The sequence below is a fragment of the Brassica oleracea genome, chromosome C9 (genome assembly GCF_000695525.1).
Source record: "Brassica oleracea var. oleracea cultivar TO1000 chromosome C9, BOL, whole genome shotgun sequence".
Lineage (NCBI taxonomy): Eukaryota > Viridiplantae > Streptophyta > Magnoliopsida > Brassicales > Brassicaceae > Brassica > Brassica oleracea.
The window spans coordinates 13,530,214-13,552,773 of NC_027756.1; the positions used below are offsets into that span (position 1 = coordinate 13,530,214).

At 35.7% G+C, this 22,560-nt stretch overlaps 3 protein-coding genes and 1 long non-coding RNA gene across 5 annotated transcripts; 2 read left to right on the forward strand and 2 right to left on the reverse strand.

The window, feature by feature from the left end:
* Positions 1-506: 506 nt before the first annotated feature.
* Positions 507-1,858, forward strand: LOC106316006 (cysteine-rich PDZ-binding protein). The gene is made up of 4 exons (XM_013753863.1): positions 507-622; positions 810-927; positions 1,391-1,488; positions 1,604-1,858. Exons 1-4 carry the CDS (start codon positions 607-609, stop codon positions 1,666-1,668), a joined length of 297 nt encoding a protein of 98 aa, XP_013609317.1. The 5' UTR covers positions 507-606; the 3' UTR covers positions 1,669-1,858.
* A 1,113-nt stretch (positions 1,859-2,971) lies between these two features.
* LOC106314369 (uncharacterized mitochondrial protein AtMg00810-like) lies at positions 2,972-3,478 on the reverse strand. The gene has a single exon (XM_013752247.1). It carries the CDS (start codon positions 3,476-3,478, stop codon positions 2,972-2,974), a length of 507 nt encoding a protein of 168 aa, XP_013607701.1.
* Positions 3,479-12,575: 9,097 nt separating this feature from the next.
* On the reverse strand, positions 12,576-15,256 carry LOC106318019. Its single transcript, XM_013755850.1, has 2 exons — positions 12,882-15,256; positions 12,576-12,795 (listed from the first exon to the last, which is right to left on the reverse strand). Exon 1 carries the CDS (start codon positions 15,187-15,189, stop codon positions 12,895-12,897), a length of 2,295 nt encoding a protein of 764 aa, XP_013611304.1. The 5' UTR covers positions 15,190-15,256; the 3' UTR covers positions 12,576-12,795; positions 12,882-12,894.
* A 1,940-nt stretch (positions 15,257-17,196) lies between these two features.
* LOC106317576 lies at positions 17,197-19,005 on the forward strand. 2 transcript variants are annotated; one of them, XR_001265163.1, is made up of 6 exons: positions 17,197-17,398; positions 17,525-17,637; positions 18,041-18,113; positions 18,190-18,280; positions 18,355-18,520; positions 18,731-19,005. It is a non-coding gene; the product is annotated as an uncharacterized LOC106317576 (long non-coding RNA). The 2 variants fall into 2 exon arrangements; XR_001265162.1 differs by having other exon boundaries at positions 18,393-18,520.
* The last annotated feature ends 3,555 nt before the right edge of the window (positions 19,006-22,560 follow it).

Here is a 22,560-nt window from a genome sequence, read left to right on the forward strand (position 1 = left end):
GAAGATTATGAAGCTCTTGTGTATGATAATGACAATTATTATTATTAATCATCATTTTGAGATCTATTTATGTTTATGTTTATGTTTATGTTTATGTGAAGGTTGTTTTTATATATATGTTGAACATTGAAAAAAACAAATACTGTAAGACCTCAATCTCAGCCTTTTCTATTTTCTGTTTTACTTTTTTTTTTGCTTTCTCGCATACAAAGATATACGAGTAACACAATATAAAGTTTTTAGTTTAAATTTTACAATGTTTTCATAATTACTCATAGGTTAAAATACTCAATATATTTAATTCTTAAAATACTCAAATATTTAATGAATATTTATATTTTAGTAATATTTTTTAAGAATTTTCGTGAGATGATCTTAAGTAATGATGCCTATGGTTGCTATTTTGCAATTGGTGGGTGACGCTGAAACGAAACGCGAGTGCGCCTCTAGTCGCGCGTTTTAACCGACAAACGGTAACCATACTTTCCAGAAAAGGAAAAATAAAATAATAAAAGTTAATAAATAAATAAGGAGTTAGCTTCTCCCTCGTGTCAAATCGAATTGGGCGCTAGGGTTTCTTCATCAATATCTGGGGAGACGACGAAGATGGTGTGCGATAAGTGTAAGCCCTTATTTCATCTCAGATCTTCAATTCCGTATTCGAATCGAATTGGATCGATCATCAAAACCTAATGATCTCTAGATCGATTTTATTTGCCTTATGATTTCTGATTCGATTTGGTTTCTCAGATCTGTTATATTAGTGCAAAGCATGAACCTTTTTGTATGAATCTTTGCTTGTTGTTTAGGTGAGAAGAAGTTATCAAAGGTGATAGTTCCAGATAAGTGGAAGGATGGTGCTCGTAATGTTACCGAAGGTGGTGGCCGCAAGATCAACGAGAACAAACTTCTCTCCAAGAAGAACAGGTTTCCTTCCTTCCTTTAACATCGAAATAGCCTTAAAGGTGTAATCTTTGTATTGTCTTTGTTTAAGGCTGAGTATTGGTTTGTTTCTTGTTAGCTCTTTCTAAGATTCATTAGTAGATGTTGAAGTTATAGTGGAAAAGGTGATACTTTTGTAGTTTTTAAGGCGAGTTCTGTTCTAGTTTGAGTTGAGTGTTGTTTTGTTTCTTCTAAGAATCATCAGTGCATTAGTTAGTGTAGAAGTTCTCATTGGATGTTTGTATCGTCTTTCTTGAGTTGAGTATTGGTTTCGTTTTCTGTTGGTTTTCGTAGAATCAACATTGGTATATGTTTAGGAAGATCAAATGTTTGCAAAAACTACGTGTTGTAGTGGTATAGTGCTCGCTATTGAAGAAGTAGTTATAATTGTCGATAAGTGTTGTTGTTGTTTTTTCTTGGCTGATTCTGACGGTTATTTACTTTGTAGATGGACACCTTACGGTACTGCTACCACGAAGTGCATGATTTGCAAGCAGCAAGTGCATCAAGATGGTAAATATTGTCACACATGTGCCTATAGCAAAGGTAAAAATCAGTAAATACATCTACCTATCTGTTATACTACCTCTAATTATATATAGCCATATAGTGGAGTAACCCAATAAATGATGGAATTTTTGTTTCATTCATGGTTGTGCAGGAGTGTGTGCAATGTGCGGGAAGCAAGTGTTGGACACGAAGATGTATAAGCAAAGCAATGTATAACCAAATCCACTAAGCTTCTTCAACCTTTGATGTCTATTTGCATAACCAGGGGACGACTTATCTTTGTTATATCCTGAGCTCTTTGAACAATCTCAGTCATGTGTTAATTCTCTGTACCTCTCTCTTTTGTTTCTAGTAATAACAAACAAAAGCTTCCCTCTTTTAAGGTGTGATCATGATAGTTCTAATCTTTCGTTTTGATCTTGTCGTTTCTCTGTGTTCATTGGGTGAACATGAAATTATGAGCGAGTCAAAACCGGACCATCCCATAATCAGACGTGATCCAACTTGTACATGCAAAGTAGTTCTCAAGATTCTGCTTCTCCCATAGCCCTCTCTGCCCCAAATCTTCTTTCTTGTATTCTCATCTGACAATCAGCACACTTTTTTTGAGTCGGATCTTTCATGCACGTCTTGGGTTGGTTCGGGTATGAAAAATAGAATAGGTTACCTAGATTTGTCCATGAGACTAACAGTTTTTCAGCTCCTTTGATTTGCAGGTCGAGTTCATTACTTAGCTCTTCCTGTAGTTTCCTGCCAAACCAAACACAAAAGGCGAATTTGATATTGTGACTCGGTCTCAGCTAACAAAACGGCAATAAAATAAAGGAACAACACCATACCTGTCAATCTGCTTTGGACCCTTCTTCTTGCTACACACTCCACAGGACCAGCCATGGGCCAAAGTCCATGAAGCAAGTGTGAAACACAAGAATTTGGAAGGAGAAATCACTTTACTGAAATGCTTTATTGATATTCAACTTAAGACCAACGTTACAACCCATCATCTATTTATACAAAGATGTCATCCTTGTTTTTAGTACGCTCTAACACCTGATTGGAGCACGTCGAATCTATTGGTGGTGACGATTTGGTGAGTTGGAAATGAGACCGTTGCAGTCAAGCCGTGCACACTCCTTCGTCGTGTACCTTCCTCTCCCACGCCTTGAGCGTGTTTTGTCTCCACCTGATGATGGGCTTCCTCAGACATTTCGTTGGGCTGAGTAAGTGATAATGTGATGGGCTCAGTTTGGTTAATACACCCCTTCAAACTTGGCGTGGGATGCAAGGAAACGCCAAGTTTGCTTCGCAGTTTGAAAAATGCCTCATGACCAAGGGACTTAGTGAAAACATCCGCAAGTTGCATAGAAGCAGGGATGTGTTTCACTTCTAGAGCTTTCAGAGCAACCCGTTCCCTCACATAATGGTAGTCAACATCGAAGTGTTTGGTCCGTTTATGGAACATCGGGTTTGCCGTAAGACAAACAGCCGAGAGATTGTCACAGAGAAGTAACAGAGTCCTCTATTGCTGCAGTCCCATCATACGCATAAGATTTTGAAGCCACACTATCTCCGAAGAAGCTAATGACATTGTCCGGTATTCAGCCTCCGTAGACGATTTGGAGACTGTCTCGTGTCTCTTAGCTGACCAAGATATAACATTGGACCCGAGGAGAGTACAGAAGCCGCCGGTTGACCGTCTTGTGTCTCTGCACCCTGCCCAGTCGCTATCACTATAGCACTCCAACGTCGAATCAATATTTGCTTTGATTCTTATCCCCATCTCTAAACTCCCTTTGACATAATGTAGTATCCGCTTGAGAAGAGAGAAATCGGACTGACTTGGCATGTGCATCTTCTGACAGATGTAGTTGACAGAGAATCGGAGATCCGGTCTAGTGAGTGTAAGATACTGAAGCTTTCCAGCTAAACTTCTAAAGTAAGAAGGATTTGAGAACGTTTCATCTTGACCAGGAACTTTATCAAGCTTCAGAGGTAATGGTGTTTCAACCGGAGCACAATCTTTCATGCCAGCATTAATAAGAAGATCTGTTGCATACTTTGCTTGATTCAAAAATAAGCCATCGGAGTGATGATGCACTTGTATACCAAGAAAGTAATGAACAGATCCAAGATCATTCTGAATATTATATTCAACTGCTTGAGAAGACCTTCAAGAAGATCAGTGTTGTTCCCGGTGACAATCATGTCATCAACATACAACAGAAGGTAAATAACATCTGATCCACGATGGTAGATGAACAGAGAAGGATCTGGAAAACTGCAAGCAAAGCCAAAGTCCAGAAGAAAATTACTGAACTTGTCGAACCAAGCCCGTGGTGCTTGTCGCAGTCCATATATCGCCTTCTTATGCTTGCAAACGTAGTCCTTCTTTTCTGGATCTTCAAAGCCCGGTGGTTGCTTCATAAACACGGTTTCCTTTAAATCACCATGTAGAAACGCATTCTGAACATCCAGTTGCCTTAATGACCACTTCTTTGTGACTGCCACATGTAAGATTGTCCGTATTGTAGCAGAACGGACTACTGGACTGAAGGTTTCAATAAAGTCGATACCCTCTTCTTGCTCATTACCCTGTGCCACAAGTCTTGACTTCAACTTCATCACTGTACCATCAGCATTCCGTTTGATTTTATGAACCCATTGACATCCTATAGGATTCTGACCATCTTCTGGTGGAACAAGCTCAAACGTCTCAGTCTCTTCCATATTACCCATCTCAACTCCCATAGCCTTATTCCAACCGGGATGTTTCAATGCTTCTTTCAAAGATCTTGGTTCTGTAAACTCATCTTTCACAGTAAACAAGGCATAGCGTGGGTTTGGTTTCACTATGCCTGAGCGAGCCCGAGTAACCATTGGATGAACAGATGGTTCCTGAACAACTTGCTCTACTGGATCTTATTGTTGATGAACAGGAGTAGGAGGAGCAACGTTGTCATTATGAATTGGACTAGGTGGAGGCAGGGGTGGTGTAGCTACAATAGGAGGAACAGGGTTGTCTCCAATAGGAGGAGAAACGTGATGACGCGAGGGGAGAATCTCCTCTTGAGAAAGGGGTGGCGTAGATTCAGACACCACTGGAGAAGCTGCAAGATGAGCAGCTCTCCAAGCATTTAACAAGGTAGACTCTGTATTCTTGTGAAAGCTTCTATAAATATCTTCAAAAGGAAAAGCTGTTTCATCAAACAGAACATGACGACTTAAGAAGACTCGCTCAGTTGGAGGATAGTAGCATCGATATCCTTTGTACTTGTCATTGTAGCCAAGAAAGACACATGCTAAGGACTTTGGATCAAGCTTGTTCTGCATGTAAGGACGTAGTGAAGGAAAGCACTTGCATCCAAAGACCCTTAGAGCTGTATACACCGGAGCGGAGCCAAACAACATCTGATAAGGACTCTTGTGGTCAGGAAGAGGAGAAGCAGGTAGAAGATTAATCAGGAAGACTGCAGTAAAGAAAGCTTCAACCCAAAACTGTCGAGGAACACGGCTATGATACATCATTGTAATGCCAAGTTCTGTCAAATGCAGATGTTTCCTCTCAGCTAAACCGTTTTGCTGAGGCGTGTGAGGACAAGAGTTGCGTTTCTGAATACCGGACTGAGACAGAAGCATCAAGAACTGTTTACTGAGAAATTCTCCTCCACCATCACACTGAAACTGTAAGATTTTACCCTGAAATTGATTCTCTATAAGTTGCTTGAAACTGAGAAAGACTGAGTAAAAAATCTGACTTTTGCTTCAATTGATAGAACCAAGTGAATATTGTGTGATGGTCAATGAAGATAACATAAAACTTAAATCCTTGATTAGAAATCATTGGGCTTGGACACCAGAAATCACAATGTATACGCTCCAAATGGCGTAAAGAAACAAAATCATACTCAAGAAAGGGAAGTTTACAGCTTTTCCCAAAATGGCATGCATCACAAACAGACTTGGCACTTGCCTTATTCAAAATGATTGCCTTATTTCTAGAAAGAAGAAGAAGAATATCCGAGTGAGCATGGCCAAGCCTCTAGTGCCAGATCTTCTCACAAGCAGCTTGCTGACGCGTAGAGTAGAAAGCCTGAAACCGGAAATCCTTCAAAACATAGAGATCTTTATGCCTGCGACCTTGAGTTATCACCTGCTTTGTCACCTTGTCCTTAACCAATACAGATTCATCATCAAATGTAAATTCACACGGATAATCTGAGGTGAGTTTTGATACAGAAAGCAATGATTTAGTTATAGCTGGACACACTAGAACATCATCTAAAGGCAGAATACCTTTTGGCGTGTGCAGAGGAATAGACCCAATGTGTGTGATGGGGAGATAGTCACCATTGCCAACTATAACCTGATCGTTACCAAGATAAGGCGCAGAAGATTGCAGCTGAGATCCATCATTTGTGATATGAGCAGAAGCAGCTGAGTCTGGATACCATTCTTGACCAGTGAGCTGGACTTGATCAGAGAGTTTCATAGTTGTTAACGCATTGTGAAGGTTCTCTGGAGTCTGACACTGTTGATCAAAGCGGTTGTAGCAACAATCAGCTGTGTGACCATATCGACCACAGATCTGGCAGGTTGGTCTGGAACCAGAGTTGCCTCCTGAGAACTGTTGATGAAACCCTCTACCTATGGTTGAGTAGGAACCAGAGCCACGTCCTCTGTTTCCTCTGTTATTGAAGAAACCACGACCTCTGTTGGAGTATCCTCGACTGGTATGAAAGGCTAAGTGAGGTGTCGGAGTAGCAGCCTCATTGTACACTTTTAACTTGTCATCGAAGTTGACAAGTTTAAAGACGACATCTTCAAAGGTTGCATCAGGAGAGGAGTCCATAGAATGCTCAATAACCGTACAAATAGACTCATACTCACGACCCAAACCGGTGAGAGCAGCGTAAATTATCTCTTGTTCAGACACAGGACATCCAATAGAATCAAGTTGATCACAAACAGATTTAACCTAGTTCAGATACACAGTCATGGTCTTGTCTTTCTTTGACATACCTTGTAGCTTCCTCTGAAGATCGAGCTTGCGGGTTGCGGAAACTCGATTGTATTTCTTCCCAATACTGAACCAGACGTCCTGAGCGGAGGTGAGACCGTACACGGAACGAAGAGCTTCTTCTGACAACAACCCAAACAACCAAGCCATAACCAAGTGGTCGCGCCGAATCCATTTAACAAACTCAGGGTTAGCTTCCTCTGTCACAACATCACCATTTCGAACTTGAACAGTTGGCGACGGACGAGGAGAGGACCCGTTGATGAACCCTAGCAGCGATTGACTGGAGAGAAAAGACTCGAACTGTGTCTTCTACAAAAGGTAGTTTGTGGAAGAAAGATTCAACGTCACGCATTGTGAAATGCTCAGAGATGGAGTTGAGATCTGACCTGGTGGTTCGGCCATGGCTCAGGATTTACTTGTTGAGCTCTGATACCATGTGAAACACAAGAATCTGGAAGGAAAAATCACTTTACTGAAATGCTTTATTGATATTCAACTTAAGACCAACGTTACAACCCATCATCTATTTATACAAAGATGTCATCCTTATCTCTAGTACGTCCTAACACCTGATTGGAGCAGTCGAATCTATTGGTGGTTACGATTTGGTGAGCTGGAAATGAGACCGTTGCAGTCAAGCCGTGCACACTCCTTCGTCGTGTACCTTACTCTCCCACGCCTTGAGCGTGTTTTTTCTCCATCTGATGATGGCTTCCTCAGACATTCCGTTGGGCTGAGTAAGTGATAATGTGATGGGGCTCAGTTTGGTTAATAGCAAGTAAGTGAATTAAACCAACATGTCTGTGGTTCAACATCGTCCTCTTTTTAGCATCATTCATGCCCTGAAAACAAACACCAAATATCATCATTTATGTACTTAGTTGTTAATTATTTTCTTCCCAATATGATATACTCATTATATTTATCCAAGGTACCTTTGGCTTTATTTTAGATTAGCACCGATTATGTAGTTTTAGTTTGACTACATAAACCTCACAAGCCACCACTCTTTTTTTTTATTTTGTCACTAAGCCACTACTCAATTCACATTATTTATTATTACTTCCCATTACCAATTTACCTACCACCATTAACACACAAATAAAAAATGCATAACCAGATCGACTCTTTACCGGTAAGATCCGACCCATCAGCCGACTCACAAGGTCTAAGGTCAACTCCAGTCGGACAGTAAAACGGTAAGATAATGTTGAATTTTATGTTTTCTCTCTCCAACGAGACTGTAAATATGACGGCATTATAGTGTGATTCTCTTTCTTGCTACAGTGTCACGCCATATTTGATGGTACACTGTAGCAACGACAATTTTTTTTGTTTTCAAAACTGTTTTTTTGTTAAATCAAAACTGTATTTTTTTTTGTTAAACCAAAACTGTTATTTCAGTATTATCTAACTACATTTGATTTATATTACCTTTTTATAGTTGCATCAGTTATTTTAAATAAAAATAAGTTTACCATAATTATTTGGTTATCTCTTAAGTGTAAACATTGAAAATTTAAACATTGAAAATTTAAAATACATAACAAATTTTAATTTAAACATTGAAAATTTAAATTACGAAATTAAAAGTAATATTTTAATATAATATATATTTTTTTGAGAAAAAAATAAAAAATATAAAAATAATATATTTACATTTGAAATCTATTAATATTTTAATATAATATTTTGTTAGATAATATATTTATATAATAATATCTATTTATTAAAACTAAAAGAATATTCATAATATAATAATAAAAAAAAAAATTTTGTTTAATATTTGGTGTTGTGGTTGGATACTAAAAAAGTTTTAATGCTAAAATTATACTAAAATAGTGTGATTTTGACACCAAAATAGTGTTATGGGTTGGAGATGTCCTAAGAAAGCTTCACGGCAAGAGTCTTTAAACTCATATATGCCATTTTCTTATAACTTTTGTATGTTTAGGCAATGTGTTTTTTCATCTTATGGATCAGTCTGCGTCCTCACCAACCCCGTTTCCACATCCACGAGATCTCATATAAGCAACCTTCAAGATAACGGCTCATAACTCAAAAGAATGTTGGCGCGTTTACTACGACACCGTGGAAGTATCCGTTTACTACAGAGAGAAATGGGTCGGGTCAACTAAACTCAGGTCCGAATGGTAACCGCGGTTTTGGTAATATAAGCGGTGCAGAATTAAAGTGTGGTACGGTTCAACTGCAGTTTATGCGGTTTGCGGGACAAGTGCGGATTTGAAAAAAAAATAGTGCGGTTTTGATAGAAAATAATGTAAAATAAAACATATTAATACGATAATAAATTAAATTTATTTGTTTAGTGATAATGTCATCATATTTTTTTATAATTTTAAATATTAAATCTGATTTGCAATAAAATTTCTAATTTATAAAATTTCTTTTTAATATAAGTTGAACTAAAAACATTATTTTTACAATACAAAATACAAATTATATTTTTAATATTTAAAAAAAAAATTAAATAGAACTAAAAAATTTGTACATAATTTATATTTTAAGTATTTTGGATCACCGGTTTTGGGAAATTTATACGAATTGTAATAATATTTTTATTTATCTCTTATAAAATTTAAAAATGTTTAATATTTGTTTAAATTAAATATTTGGATATTAATGTTAAAAAGATGTAAAGTATTGTTTGAATGCTATAATAAAGATATAGTGAATACAAAAAAACTTTACTGTATAGTTTATTTATTAATTAAGATGTGTAATGAAAACCACTATATGATTGCTTCATTTAATTTATCAAAATCAAGAAAGATTATTAGCCTTATTACCAACCCATTTTTAAACATACTAGGAGCTTTTAGTTAGGGGTGTTCAATCCGGATATCGGTCCGGTTTTAGTTCGGTTTTTTCGGTATTTCGGTTAGTAAAATACAACTACCATTCTAAATCCATATTTAATTCGGTTCGGTTCGGTTTATATACTGTCGGTTTTCGGTTTATTTGGTTTTATACCAAAAAAACATAATTATTTTGTTTGAGATCATATTATATGATTTTAGAATCAGGTTGTCAACGCAATCATTTATTAAAAAAAATTATATGTTTAAATAAAAGAACAAAAAAAACACTTTTAACATCTAATAAAATAATCAAATCAAAGCTCAAAATTTTGAAAATAAAATAAAAATAAAACAGAAACACCAAAGAAAAGAACAAAGTCATGTTGCTTCGATTGAACACAAAACTCTTTTTGTTTATAGATAAGAAAAAAGTTGCGAAGAATTTCCACTAATTGTTGTCCATCAAATTTATAGGGTCTGAATGGTGACCATTCGGGAAACAAGAGAAACAAATAAAAAAAATGTACGGGAATAAAATAACAGGAATGACAAAGAATGATTGTTCCTTATCAAATTTAACAAGGAATAATTTTGTTCTTTAATTCTCTACAAAAAAGAAATAAAAGGGAATGAGAGTGAATTATTATTCCTTGTGAATAGTGATTTTTTAGGAACTTTATGTAATGAATTATTCTTCGCCGTTCCCTGGTCACCATTCATACTCATAGTCTTTACTTCAATTTAGTCAATGCTAAAATAAAGCAAAAAGATCAAAAAAGAAGACTAAGAAAATAAGAAACCTCGGTTGCGAGAATAGTTACTTAATTATAGTTCAAGTTTTTTACAAATTAGGGCTTCTTTATTACTGTAAAAAAATATGGTAATAGTTATTAACAAAAAATTAAAATAGATTTTCATTCGTCGTTATAAAATATATATATATTTACATGTTTCTACTTTTGATCGGTTTTGTTCGGTTTATTCGGTTTAATCGGTTATAAACCAAACCATATCCAAATTCTACGGTTTTTATAAAATCACATCCATTCGGTTTGTATGGTATATACCAAAACCAAACCATATTATCTATTTCGGTTCGGTTCGGTACGGTTCGGTTTTACCATATCGAACGGCCCTACTTTTAGTGTTCATATTACTACATGTAGATTACCTTAAAAAAAATTGACTAGTCACGATGACTTGCATTATTGAACAGATCAAGATAGAAAATGTAATAAATACAGTAACTTTATTATTTAATTAATATTACACCATAAAAAGTTAATGTTGGACAGATGAAGAAAAAGATAAAAACCGTGTCGCCTTCATGTCTGTTGTCTTCAGCAACATGATTAAAAAGGAGTATGAGAGTTTCAAGGCGGGTATAAGAAAATACAAGCTTCATGATTTGCTAGTGCAGTACGGCAAAGGGGTCCTTCCACCACATGGACAGACACAAGAGATATGGAATGTAGATGTGGATCGACTGTATGTCCCTGTTCATGTTAGCGGGAATCATTGGATCGCATTGTGTATCAGTTTCGTGACGAGGAGCATTGATGTGTTTGATTGCTCGGGCAGAAAAAGGTACAAGGAATTGGATGGGTTCGCAAATCTTGTTCCTCGTATTGTCAAGGCAGTTCAGCCACCGAGTTACCAGAAGGACTTTACGTTCGCTGCATATACGGTTCACTATGTCCCCATGGGTAAGCTGAATAAAAGTGCATGTGATTGTGGTGTCTATACAATAAAGTTCATCGAGTGCCACTCGCTTGGATTGAAGTTGTCGATGGTGAATGATGGTAACATCAAAGAAGCTCGCCACAGAATTTTGTGGGATCTATGGGAAGCGGCAAACGACCCGGAATTGGTTGAGAGGATGTCAAATTATGAACCTCCAGAGTGTCTCACTTCAACCGTAGAAGAGATTCTGTGAGAATCGATTTTTAAATGTAACTAGTTCGGCTTTTATTCTAACTTTTAGGATAAAAATGCTTAATCTAATGTGTGTTTTATTAGGAACATGAATGCTTAATCCCTCTAATGAATTGCTTTTGGGTTTATTATTCTAAGTTTTTGACAATGTGTTTAATGAGACCCAAAAAAGTCATGTCGGCGACAACAATCAACCGTAACGAGACCCTAAACAATACCCTAAATGAGACAACATTCGAAAACATAACGATACCCTAAACATACCCTAAACAGAAACCAGTCATTCAATCGAGAGTCTAAAAACACATAACGAGACCCTAAACATGCCCTACATAACGAGATCCTAAACATGCCCTACATAACGAAACCCTAAACATACCCTAACGAGAAACCAAAACAACATTAATCATGCATTCTAATAGCCGTTGTAGAAGAAATCAACCGATAAGAGTATATAAACGAATCAAATCCAATACACTAAACTTGGTTTCTTGTAAACTCGACTTTTGATCCAAATCAGCAATAAAACCCGACCCGAATTAGATCCACAAATAACCTAATACCCGACATATTTAAACCAAAAACCCGAGTTTTCCCCATTTTTTCAGAATTCTCTTCTCTGTCGAGAACATTTTTCTCTCTGAATCAATTTTCCTAAAACATGAATACTCCAAGGCGATATTCGTACGGGGTGCCATCTAGGTGCTGGTGTGGGAAGGGGGTTGTGATTTTCTATTCGAGAACAGATGAGAATCCTTACCGACGGTTCTATAGATGCGAAATTGGGTCACAGGTTCATGGTTTCGATTTGTTTAAGGATTCAAATACATAATAGTTATCTGTTCATATCGAAACTCTGTTTTGTTAAAGGCGTTGGTCATGGCTTTGATATCTTTTGTCTGAATCGATTTTTGATTAAGAGAGATGAACACGCTGTCCTGACTTTATTTTTCTTCTATGTAGCGAAAAAATGAAACCCATTTATTTAAGTGGGTTGATGAAGCTTTGGTTGATGAGTTTCAAAAGCTAGATGCAGAGCAAGGGAGAATAACAGAAGCAATTGAAGATCTGAAAACGAGTATGAAAGAGACAGTTGAAGAAGAAGTAAGGAAGCAAAAAAATTCCCTTGAATTAGGTTGTTTAGGAATCATTCTACTGTGTTTTGGTAAAGTCAAGAATGAATGAAACCAGTCTACTGGTTCTTAGTATTTTGCTTCAATCTCTTTTGTTCTTACAATGACTATGTCACATTTTATGGTTCTTACTATGGCTTTGTTTTGGTTCATTTTCGAGGGGTTTTCTCAAATCGAGTACAATGAAACTGAGAAAGAATGATGATGGCAATGTATAACAATGAAACTTAGAAGAATGATGCCAATGCTTAACAATGAAAATGAGAAAAAATCCAAACGAAATTTATCCAATTGAAAAGAGAACCTATAGTGTTTAGAAGAAAAAAACCGTACAAAGCAACCTGTGAAATTTATCCAAATGATGAGAATGCACTTTGAAATAAGCTCGCCTAGCTCGCCATCTACCGCCACTTGCAAACTTGAACAGAGCAACCTGTGACACAAAGAACCATACATCAAACACATAAACCAAGCTATAAAAACACATAAATTTACCGCCTATATAACCTCACCCCTTACCATTTGTGACTGACTATATTGGTACTTGACAAGTTGCTCTGTTGTGCCCACTAATACCACATCTACTACACTTCCGAGGCTGCTTTCTTCGTGATATTTGCGATGACCGAATTTTGTCTTCCGCAGTTTCATATCTGCGTTTTCTTTTTCTTCCAACTGATCTTCTTGTCTGTGGTGGTAAAACAATGACTTTCTTAACATCTTCTGGTATAGACCAAGCATCCTCAGGAACATCAATAGGATTTATGCTTTCTTCATAAGCTTCTCTCCAAGCTCCTGTAGTATACATCAAATCAGTCAATGTGTGTGGCTCTCTTCCAACATGAAAACCAGCTTTAATTGCGTGCCTACAAGGGATCTTCATAAGGGTGTACTTTCCACATGAACAAGTCCTTCTATCCAAATCAACTAAGCAGTCGAATTTATCACCTCTAACAAGCAATCGACCAGCACTGACAGGGTAAACTACAAATGTGGCGCCTTTCCCGATTCTCCTCTCTATTTTTTTCTCTACATCTTTAGTCAGAGGATGTTTATGCTTTGAAATCAGTTTCTTACGCTCATAAAACCATTGTGTTAACATTTCCCTGATACTGTCTAACAAAGGGATGACTGGATACTCTCTCGGTGAACGCAAAGCAGAGTTGATAGATTCAGCAGGATTGGTTGTCCTTATGTCGTATCTGTATCCAGGGAATTGACATCTAGCCCATTTTTGCACATCAGCTTCCCTAAGATAATCTCCAATTGCCGGACTGATATTACACACAGTAGCAAATGTCTTCTCAAACTCAGAAACTCGATAAGCCTTGGACGCCTTTGAAACCAACCCAGCAAGTCCTTTCCCATGGAAATATGTGACCACATTATTCAACAAATGATGAATACAAATCCCGTGTCTGGCTGATGGATACACGTTTTCAATTGCCTTAGCGATAGACCCATGTCTGTCTGAAATAAAAGCCAAATCATGATCATCTGCAATGACAACCTTAAGTTGTCTCATAAACCATTCCCAAGAACGCTCATTCTCTGAGTCGACTATTCCAAACGCAATAGGATACAAATTTGAATTTCCGTCTAAAGCCGTAGCAACCAGTAAAACTCCTTTGTATTTATTCTTCAAAAAGGTCCCATCGATCACAATAACCCGCCTCATGACTCTGTTAAATCCTCTTATCGATTGCCCAAATGCAATAAATAGGTAACGAAAGTTCTCATTTCCGTCAATCTCATAGGATGTGTGTGTACCTGGATTAGCCTCTCTCAGCATGTGCAAGTATTTTGGTATTTTCCCATAACTTCTCTCTGGAATACCTCTAACTGCACTGATCGCATATTCACGCGCATCCCATGCTAAAGATTTTGATATCTCGCATCCATGATCACTACGCATAATCTGTATGATATCATTACATTTCGGCCCTTCCTTGACGCCTACATACTTATGCATAATCAGACTGCCTATTGTTTTTGCTGAAGCAGTCTTACCCGCTTTGGTTTTGCTTGAAGGTGCGCATGTATGTTTACCGACATACTTCTTGATCATGAAATATGATGAATCCTTCAGACACTCTGCTCGAACACCCCAATTGCATGCATTATCTGCACATCTAACATACCAAAGTTGTCTATCCGTTTTGATAACCTGGTAGTCAAAGTTATGCTTCATTGCACACATCTCGAAAGTCGCCTTCAACAAAGTTTTGTTCTCAAAAAATTGTCCGACCTTAACAACATGGAGCAGAGAAAACTTTGACATTTTATGTATGTTCTCTTTTTCAGAGATCATGGTATCAGCATCATAGTCCCCATCCTCATCAACTGCGACTCCTTTCCGCTTTTCATTCTTCTTATTCCCCTGCCTCTCAGCATACACAGGAGCTGATTCGTCCCCATTGTCAAACGAGTTTCCTTTCTCTTCATGAGTACATGGATCAGCTGGCGGTTTGTTAAGATCAAAGGCTTCTTTATTCGGATTCTCAGCCTTGGCTTTACATGTTACACACAATCGAGTAGAAGCACTCTTTTGAACAAATCGAACAAAATTATGAAGCTGACGATCGTTTGCAATGATCACAGGTGGACATCCTGAAGTATTGATCAACTCAGCAGGTAGATAACTTAACTCCAAATCGGCTATGATTTCTTCTTCCATACCAAAATCCTCCAAAATCATCCTTTTTAATTCATCTAAAGTACAATTTGATTCCACTAACAATAGCCTACCCCCTTTGCCATCAGCCTCAAAAATCCATCCCGTAGTTGCACCTAATTCCCAAAGACCACATGTTGTATAGATATGCATCTAATCTAGAACAAAAGTTTCTGAAAATCAAAAGAGAAACTATGAAAAAATCATAGATTCATGAAGAAGAAAGGCAAAATCATTTTTTTTAAAAAAAATTGACAAAGAAAATCGAGCAGAACCATTTTAGGAAGTTAGAATATTTTTAGAATATTTTGTTAACTGACTTTCCTTTATTTTCGCCAAAAACAGGTGATTTTATTAGTAGAAGACACCTTCTACAATGCGTAGAACCATGAAAATAATAAGGAATGTAATTTCTACCTTCTTTAGACGTTTGTGTAGTTTTCAGATTTCACGTTCGAGAAATGTTAGAATACTTGTTTAGAGTAGAAACTGCATTTTTCAGAAACGTAGATATCTTTACAATTAGTAGAATTCGCATTCCCCATATTTAGATATTGAATCAAAAGTAGATTTTACGTTCCAAAACAAGTAGATGTACGTGTTTATTCTGGATTTTGCATTCTACTAACCCAATTTCCGTAGAAGACGATTTCTACTTTTAGTAGAACGTAAATTGGAAATTTTATTTATTAAGTTTTTGAAAAAATAAAAAATATGTCCTTCTGTATATTGGTGTTCCATTAATAGTTTATATTTTTAATAATTTTTTTGATTCATAAAACTATTTATTTTATTAAGTTTCAGAAATAAAAGGGTAAAAGAGAGATAAAATGGACAAAGTTGAATTTATACCATAGGGACAACCATTCTGTTTTTTTATTCTGTTTTGGCAATTTTCCCAAAAATAAATAAAAAATCAAATTTTCACTTGGTGGTTCGGATGCGGAATTGTAAAAACCGCACGGTAATAGGTGTTGGACGTAAAAAAGCGGATTTGTGAGTTATTGCTTTGTTTAGAAAACCGCAAAGAGATTTTTTTTTTTTTTTTTGGAAAAACGCAAATTGGTTAATAAATAGTAGGTGATTGGTGAATTAATGCGGTTTTCAAAATCCGCACTTAAAAACCGCACTTCAACATGTCGCCATTCATTCACTCATTCACCCTTTTACCAGGACTCGAAGACACACGAGCTGGATCGAATGAGCCTTACGTAGTTACGTGGGCCATCAATGGCAGTGAATAAGGACCGTTGGATGGAGATGGGGCGAGACAGGAATCAAGGGTAGGTAGTGTTCTGTTTGGAGGTGTTGTCCGTGATACGGTTTAAGGTGTACATGTGGCACAATAAGAGTCATAGGATGCACGCAAACTGTTATATTGAGGTCGGTTGGGACGGCTTGTTGCTCAGTGGGAGCAAAGACGAGACGTCCAATTGATTTTACTTGACTAGATGTGTCACATTTGCATTCATTCAATATATCGGCTGTATCTTAATTGATGGATTGTAAAGTTGAAAAGGTATTCAAAATGTTGCCAATTCAACAACATAAATATATATTGATCTAATTTTGAATTCCTATTTCCAATAATGAGAATTTATAGCCGAGTCGCATATACATAAAAGTATAAGATATTTATGGTTGGATCAAAGTTTAAGCACGACCCGGGTGACTTCCCAAGAGCCAAACAGTTGGAGATTACAAAAATGTTATTACGAATAAACGATTACGACGTGCACAACACTTTAAGGGTCTGACTGGTGACCATTCTAGAAACAAGAGGAACGTAGAGGAACAAAATTGCAGGAGTGAAAAGGAATGGTTGTTCCATCCTATATTTAACAAGGAATTAATTTGTTCTTTATTTCTCTACAAAAAAAGGAATGGTAGGGAATGAAAAGGAAAAATTATTCCTTATGAATGGTGATTTTTTTAAGGAATGTTAGGGAATGCATTTGTTCCTCGTCGTTCCTTGGTCACCATTCATACCCTAAATCTTTATATATATAAAAGACTTTGCTTCTCTCCTGGGCGTGCCAACGAGAACGCCACGTCATAAATCCAAGCCCTGCCGCGTCGACACGTCATAAACTCACTGTTTCACTAAAGCGTTCTTATATGGTTACGGGCTTTGCGGTGGGCTTCGTCATGCGATTTGATGTTAAGGCCCGACGACCACCTAATTTGGTAAGAACCCTAATCCGGGTTGGAGAGCGCCTCCGTGTTCTTAGCTTCTCTCATTGGCGGAGATGACGATTTGGATTTCTTTAACGTTATGCGTTGTGATTTTCTCCCATAAATCCTCTTAATTCGCAAACCCACTACGAGACCTTTCGATTGCGTCGTTCGTCGACTAAATCGTGTATAAATATCTCTCTAATGCTAACCACAACTTCCACATCTCTCTTCTACACATCTTACTTATATTCATATCTCTGTGCTCATCTCTGTTAATGGCTAACACGATTGCTTTTTTTCTGATCTGAAGTCTGGGCGGTGCTCATCCGTTGTGGATGCCAGACTGCTTCGATTCTGGAGGCTAGGAATGTTAAGCGTGGTGGAGAGCTTATGTGGATGGATTTGCTCATGGTGAATGTTAACGTGAGTGGTTTTTTGTTCTCTTCTTTGTATCAAGCGTTCTGGGTTAATATTAACAATCGTGCCGTTATTATTTCTCTGTGAGCTCTAGGCTGTTTATATGTTTGATATTGTTTCCGGTGAACCTGATCGTGTCTTACCTTTAAAAATTTCCTTAATTTTTTTTAGATGCTGATGTGCATTGTTTCTTGAATTTTTGTAAGTACATGCATAGATAGATAGGTCGTTGTGAATAGAGCTATCAATTTCTCATGCAATCAAGTTCACCCACTAATTCTTCTTCACTGGAGCTTTAATCCAGATGAACAGATTACATGATGAACAGATTAATGATTTGTTGTATTACAGATGAACATATTAATGATTTGTTGTACGCTGATCCATCTCATGATTTGTTGTATTACAGATGAACAAATTAATGATTTGTTGTACGCTGATCCATCTCATGTCACTTGCCAACACAAACACTGGTTTTCCAGGTTTCAATTGTCTACCATACTATACAAATTATAAATTTCACTGCCAAGTAGCCTTAATATTTTCTTTGGTTAGCAGACTTGGTTGGCGAAGTCAGGGGCATTAAAACGAGTTACAACGAAGAGACCCAGAGTACTTAACGTCTCATGACAACCACAAGGCTTGATAGGTATATGACAACTCTGGTGTTTTTTTTTTAATTTCCCCCATTACACACATTGGTGACTTGCACGTTTGTTCAAGGATGAAAAACATGGTGTTTGGCCTTCGGCCCTCCGCAGGCACTCGACTGTCTGCTTGAGTGTATTTGGCGGGCTTGCTGGGCAGAAGGACAAAAAAATGCGCTACTCTGATGTAGAGTAGAACCAAAGTTTGTTGTTGGAACAAATATACCCAAAGTTTATTGGAGGTAAGAACGAACTCTCTTTTAGGATTTGTACACTAGGGTCTTGGGGTTAAGTTGTGGTTGTGTTCAATACATAAGTGAACAAATTTTTTTTTTTAAATGTCTACCCTAAGTTTGAGGAAGCTCCTGTTTCACGCTAAGTTGCTATATATTGACGCCTAACCACGTTTAGTATTGTCAAAATCATCAGACACATAACCTCTTTGATTGCAGGCAGGCTGTTCATCAACGCTTCTTCTGGTACTCATTCAGATCCATAGAACATTCCGATCAGAGATAAAGACAGAGAGACACCATTGGGTGGCCGAGTATCATGAGAGGAAAAAAAAGAGGCTCAAGAGATACCATAGATTCTTTTGCGTCTTGCAGAGAGGTTGGCAAGGTGATTGAATAAGACATGACTGTTCTTAATTTTGGTTTACTAATTTCAGGAACTTATGATCCTGATTCCTTGAACTAGATGATTTCTTTTGTTTTCTTTCAAACCGATATTGTAATATATTCTAGAGAATTACAGTGTTTCTTGCTCATTAGAATATATACGAACCAGGCCTGATATGAACAGGCCGACGAGATAGAAAGTGGTTCGAATCAGTCTTCACCAAAACTTGGGATTAAAATTAAAGTGGGTGGTGGACTTTAAGAGGAAACAGAGTAACGAGACACCAAATATAACACTCAAATGATTTCTTTGGACACAAGTAACTGATATGTGTTGGGAAGTTTTTGTGGCGTTTAATCCTTCAATGTAAAAACAAAAAAAAAGATGCACATTTATGGGTTGGGTGATCGATCTTCTCTCATTCTCAAGTCGCAAATATGAAAATGGATTTAATTTGATATATTCAGTTGCACATAATTTCATAACTGTCATAGTGGTACAAAAAATAAATTTCTAAAGTAAATTACTAACATTAATCACTTTGTCATAATTATTTATGAATATATAGTATTTGTGGTTTAAATGTTGTTTGGGATTCACACTCTAACCCAACTAGGAAGAGAGTTAGAAGTGTATAAACAAACTCTTCAACCTTAGAACTAAATGATTTTAAAACCAAAACGAATCTTAAAGCAATTGTAAACTTAACAATTATTTTGCATAAGAACTTAAATAACCAACACAGAAGAGTATTTAGATCATAATTAAGATTTAATTTGAATTTCGATCATCTTTCTCATAATTCTATCAGGATTTTCAGTTATAAAAACAATAAATTGTAAGTTTTAATCCTTTCAAATTTGAATAAAACCATGAATAAGTTAAAAATAAATTATAATATATCTATCAATTTATATTTATAATGGTTTAAAAAACACATATATATTCAAATACAAAAAACGTTACACAAAAAAAGACGTAATAAAATACATGTCAAATTATTATATTTTTAAAAGAAATTATTATAGTAAATAATTATTTTTTAAAAGAAATTATTATAGTTAGATAAATACATAATTTTAAAAATAAATAGTAAAATAAATAGTTAAGATTATTGTAAAAGATTATGAAAGTTTATGTTACTTTTAGTGCTGACAAAAAGAGGTAATACTACTTTTACTTAAAATTGAATTTAAAATAAATTAATATTATTATTTTATTTATTCGTCCTCCTGCGTCCGCCTGCCCGTAGGACGGGTTTACCCTAGTGTCTCATAAAATAAAGTGCATGAAAAGCATTCAATATTTGGTCTAGATAATGTAAAGAACCTGTTTGGTCTAGTTTAATAAGAAAATAGACGTAGAGCTTAGAGATGTTTTTTATGTTTTCTCCAGACAATAAGACTTGAGTAATATTTTTTCAATTCGCCACATGGCTTGATATATAAATTTATACAAAGACAAATTGTATATTTGTCCAAACAATAATTGTAACTTGTAAGATTAACTTTCCCAGATTCAGGTTCAGAGGCCTAAATCATCTATATAATATTCAAGCAGTATGCGTTAATATTTTAATACATTTTGTTAATCGTATAAATGTTTTAAATCTCTATGTACCAGTATAAGACAATATTCATTGGATGCAACGTGATCACGATGGACATGTAGAAAATGTGGGGACCCAAAGTCTTTGTGCTACAGTATTCATTTTAAGATTTTAAAAGTGATTTTAATGAGATAAAAGTGTTTTTGCTGACAAAAAAAAAGAAGAGATAAAAGTGTTTTTCTAAAAGAAAAAACATATCAAATATTGAGACTAGTATAAATATGAGGTTAAATATAAAGCTAAATATTTTAAATTTATTCATTCACATAATCAATCTACAAACTTTAAGCGGATATTTAATTCAACTGGAAATTTGTTAAATCTTTTTGCTTTCTTCAAAATTAATTTGTGTTTGTTCACAGCGCGTTGTATCTCAATGTCGGTTCAGTATGCTAATCAAATGTTACTAAAGATCATTTACATATACATATATATTGTTCATGATGAAATAATTTAAATAGTTCCTTCTGATGGTTTTCTATTACCTGATATCTAGAATTAATTGAGTAACGATTGGGTATTGAGTATGTGTTCGTTTTCTCAGGGGTGAAGTGCGATCTACTATACAGATTAAGGAGATGTTTCTAGGATAGATTATGCTACACAACCTTAAGGACCAGTGAGAGAGAATATATAAGAGATTTACATTTCTAAGATTTTTTATGTCTAAATCATGCATTTTTTTAATGAAGAATTAAAGGACATTTACACCAAAAAAGGACTATTTTGTAAGGTTCTCTGTTTTTGTTAGGCAGCCGTTTAAGAACAAAATAATGTTCGGAAGCGAAAACCAATTCTTTGAACCGAATTTTCACATTATCTTTTTCAATATTTTGTTTGAAGCCCGTATAGACTAACTTATCTAAGTTTTTATGTGGATATTCTAATAAACAAAGCGATTGGTATTGTAAGATGTATAATAACTACATAATTATAAATTGAATTTTCTTTTCTTTTTGAGAAACTTTTAAATAAGTCTAATAATTACGAATAAGTAGATGGGTTCAAAACGAGAAACGATCATAAACAACGATTCATTGTGTTAAAGGAAAAAAAGATAAGTAATACGAAATTTTAAGAATACAAAAAGTTCACCGTTAATATAAAGGTTTAAAATTTAGTACCAACTATATAATCGGTTATCCAAAAACCGGAAAACAATTTAACCAGTTACTGGATCAAGTTAGTTCGTGTACACGTGAAGGATTCATTAGTATCTGGTTTATGGAGTCGACATGTATATGCAAACAACGAGTTGATCTACATAAAACGAAACATTACACAAAGTATATTTTCTGCCAACTCATGAGTTTAAAGATAAGTATTTACATTAATAAATGAAATTAAGATATATCATATATATATAATACTACATTGATTTGACAATTACCTGCTTACTTTATATTAGAAAACATTGGACAAATCATGAGAATGTCGCATGAGCTTATAAATCACCGTTTGATTAAACAAATAAACATTTTGCTTATAACCAAAAACAACAAAATAAATTATTTGCATGTGGGGTTTATGGTATAGTTTCTTGCATGTGGGGTTGACGTAAGAAAAAATAAAAATATGCATGTGGTCGGAACATGTGAATTTTCAAAAGAAAAATTTACACTTATTTTTTTTTTGGTTAAGTACGTGAATTTCATTAACTTAATAATGAGGCAATGAGATACAATAGGCTTCGAAGAATCTAGTCCTAAAGGATATGATTATTGTGAGGTTCTTAGGGTGAGGTTCTTAGCGAAATATAACAACCCGTCTTTTAATTTTTAACTAAAAAAAGCTAAGAACCGTCTCTTAAAACTCTTATTTAAGAGCCGGTTCTTAGTTTTTTTAGTTAAAAGTTAAGAGTTAGGTTCTTATATTCCGCTAAGAATCTCACCTTAAGAACCCTCCAATAATCATGCTCTAATGAATCTAAATCGCTAAGTCGACAAGACAAAGTAGTGGAGCCTTAGCAAGCCACAAAGAAAAAGGTATAAAAAATTCACTAAAACTAATAAGATTCAAACACAACTTCTTAGACCAAAGTGAAGATTTTGA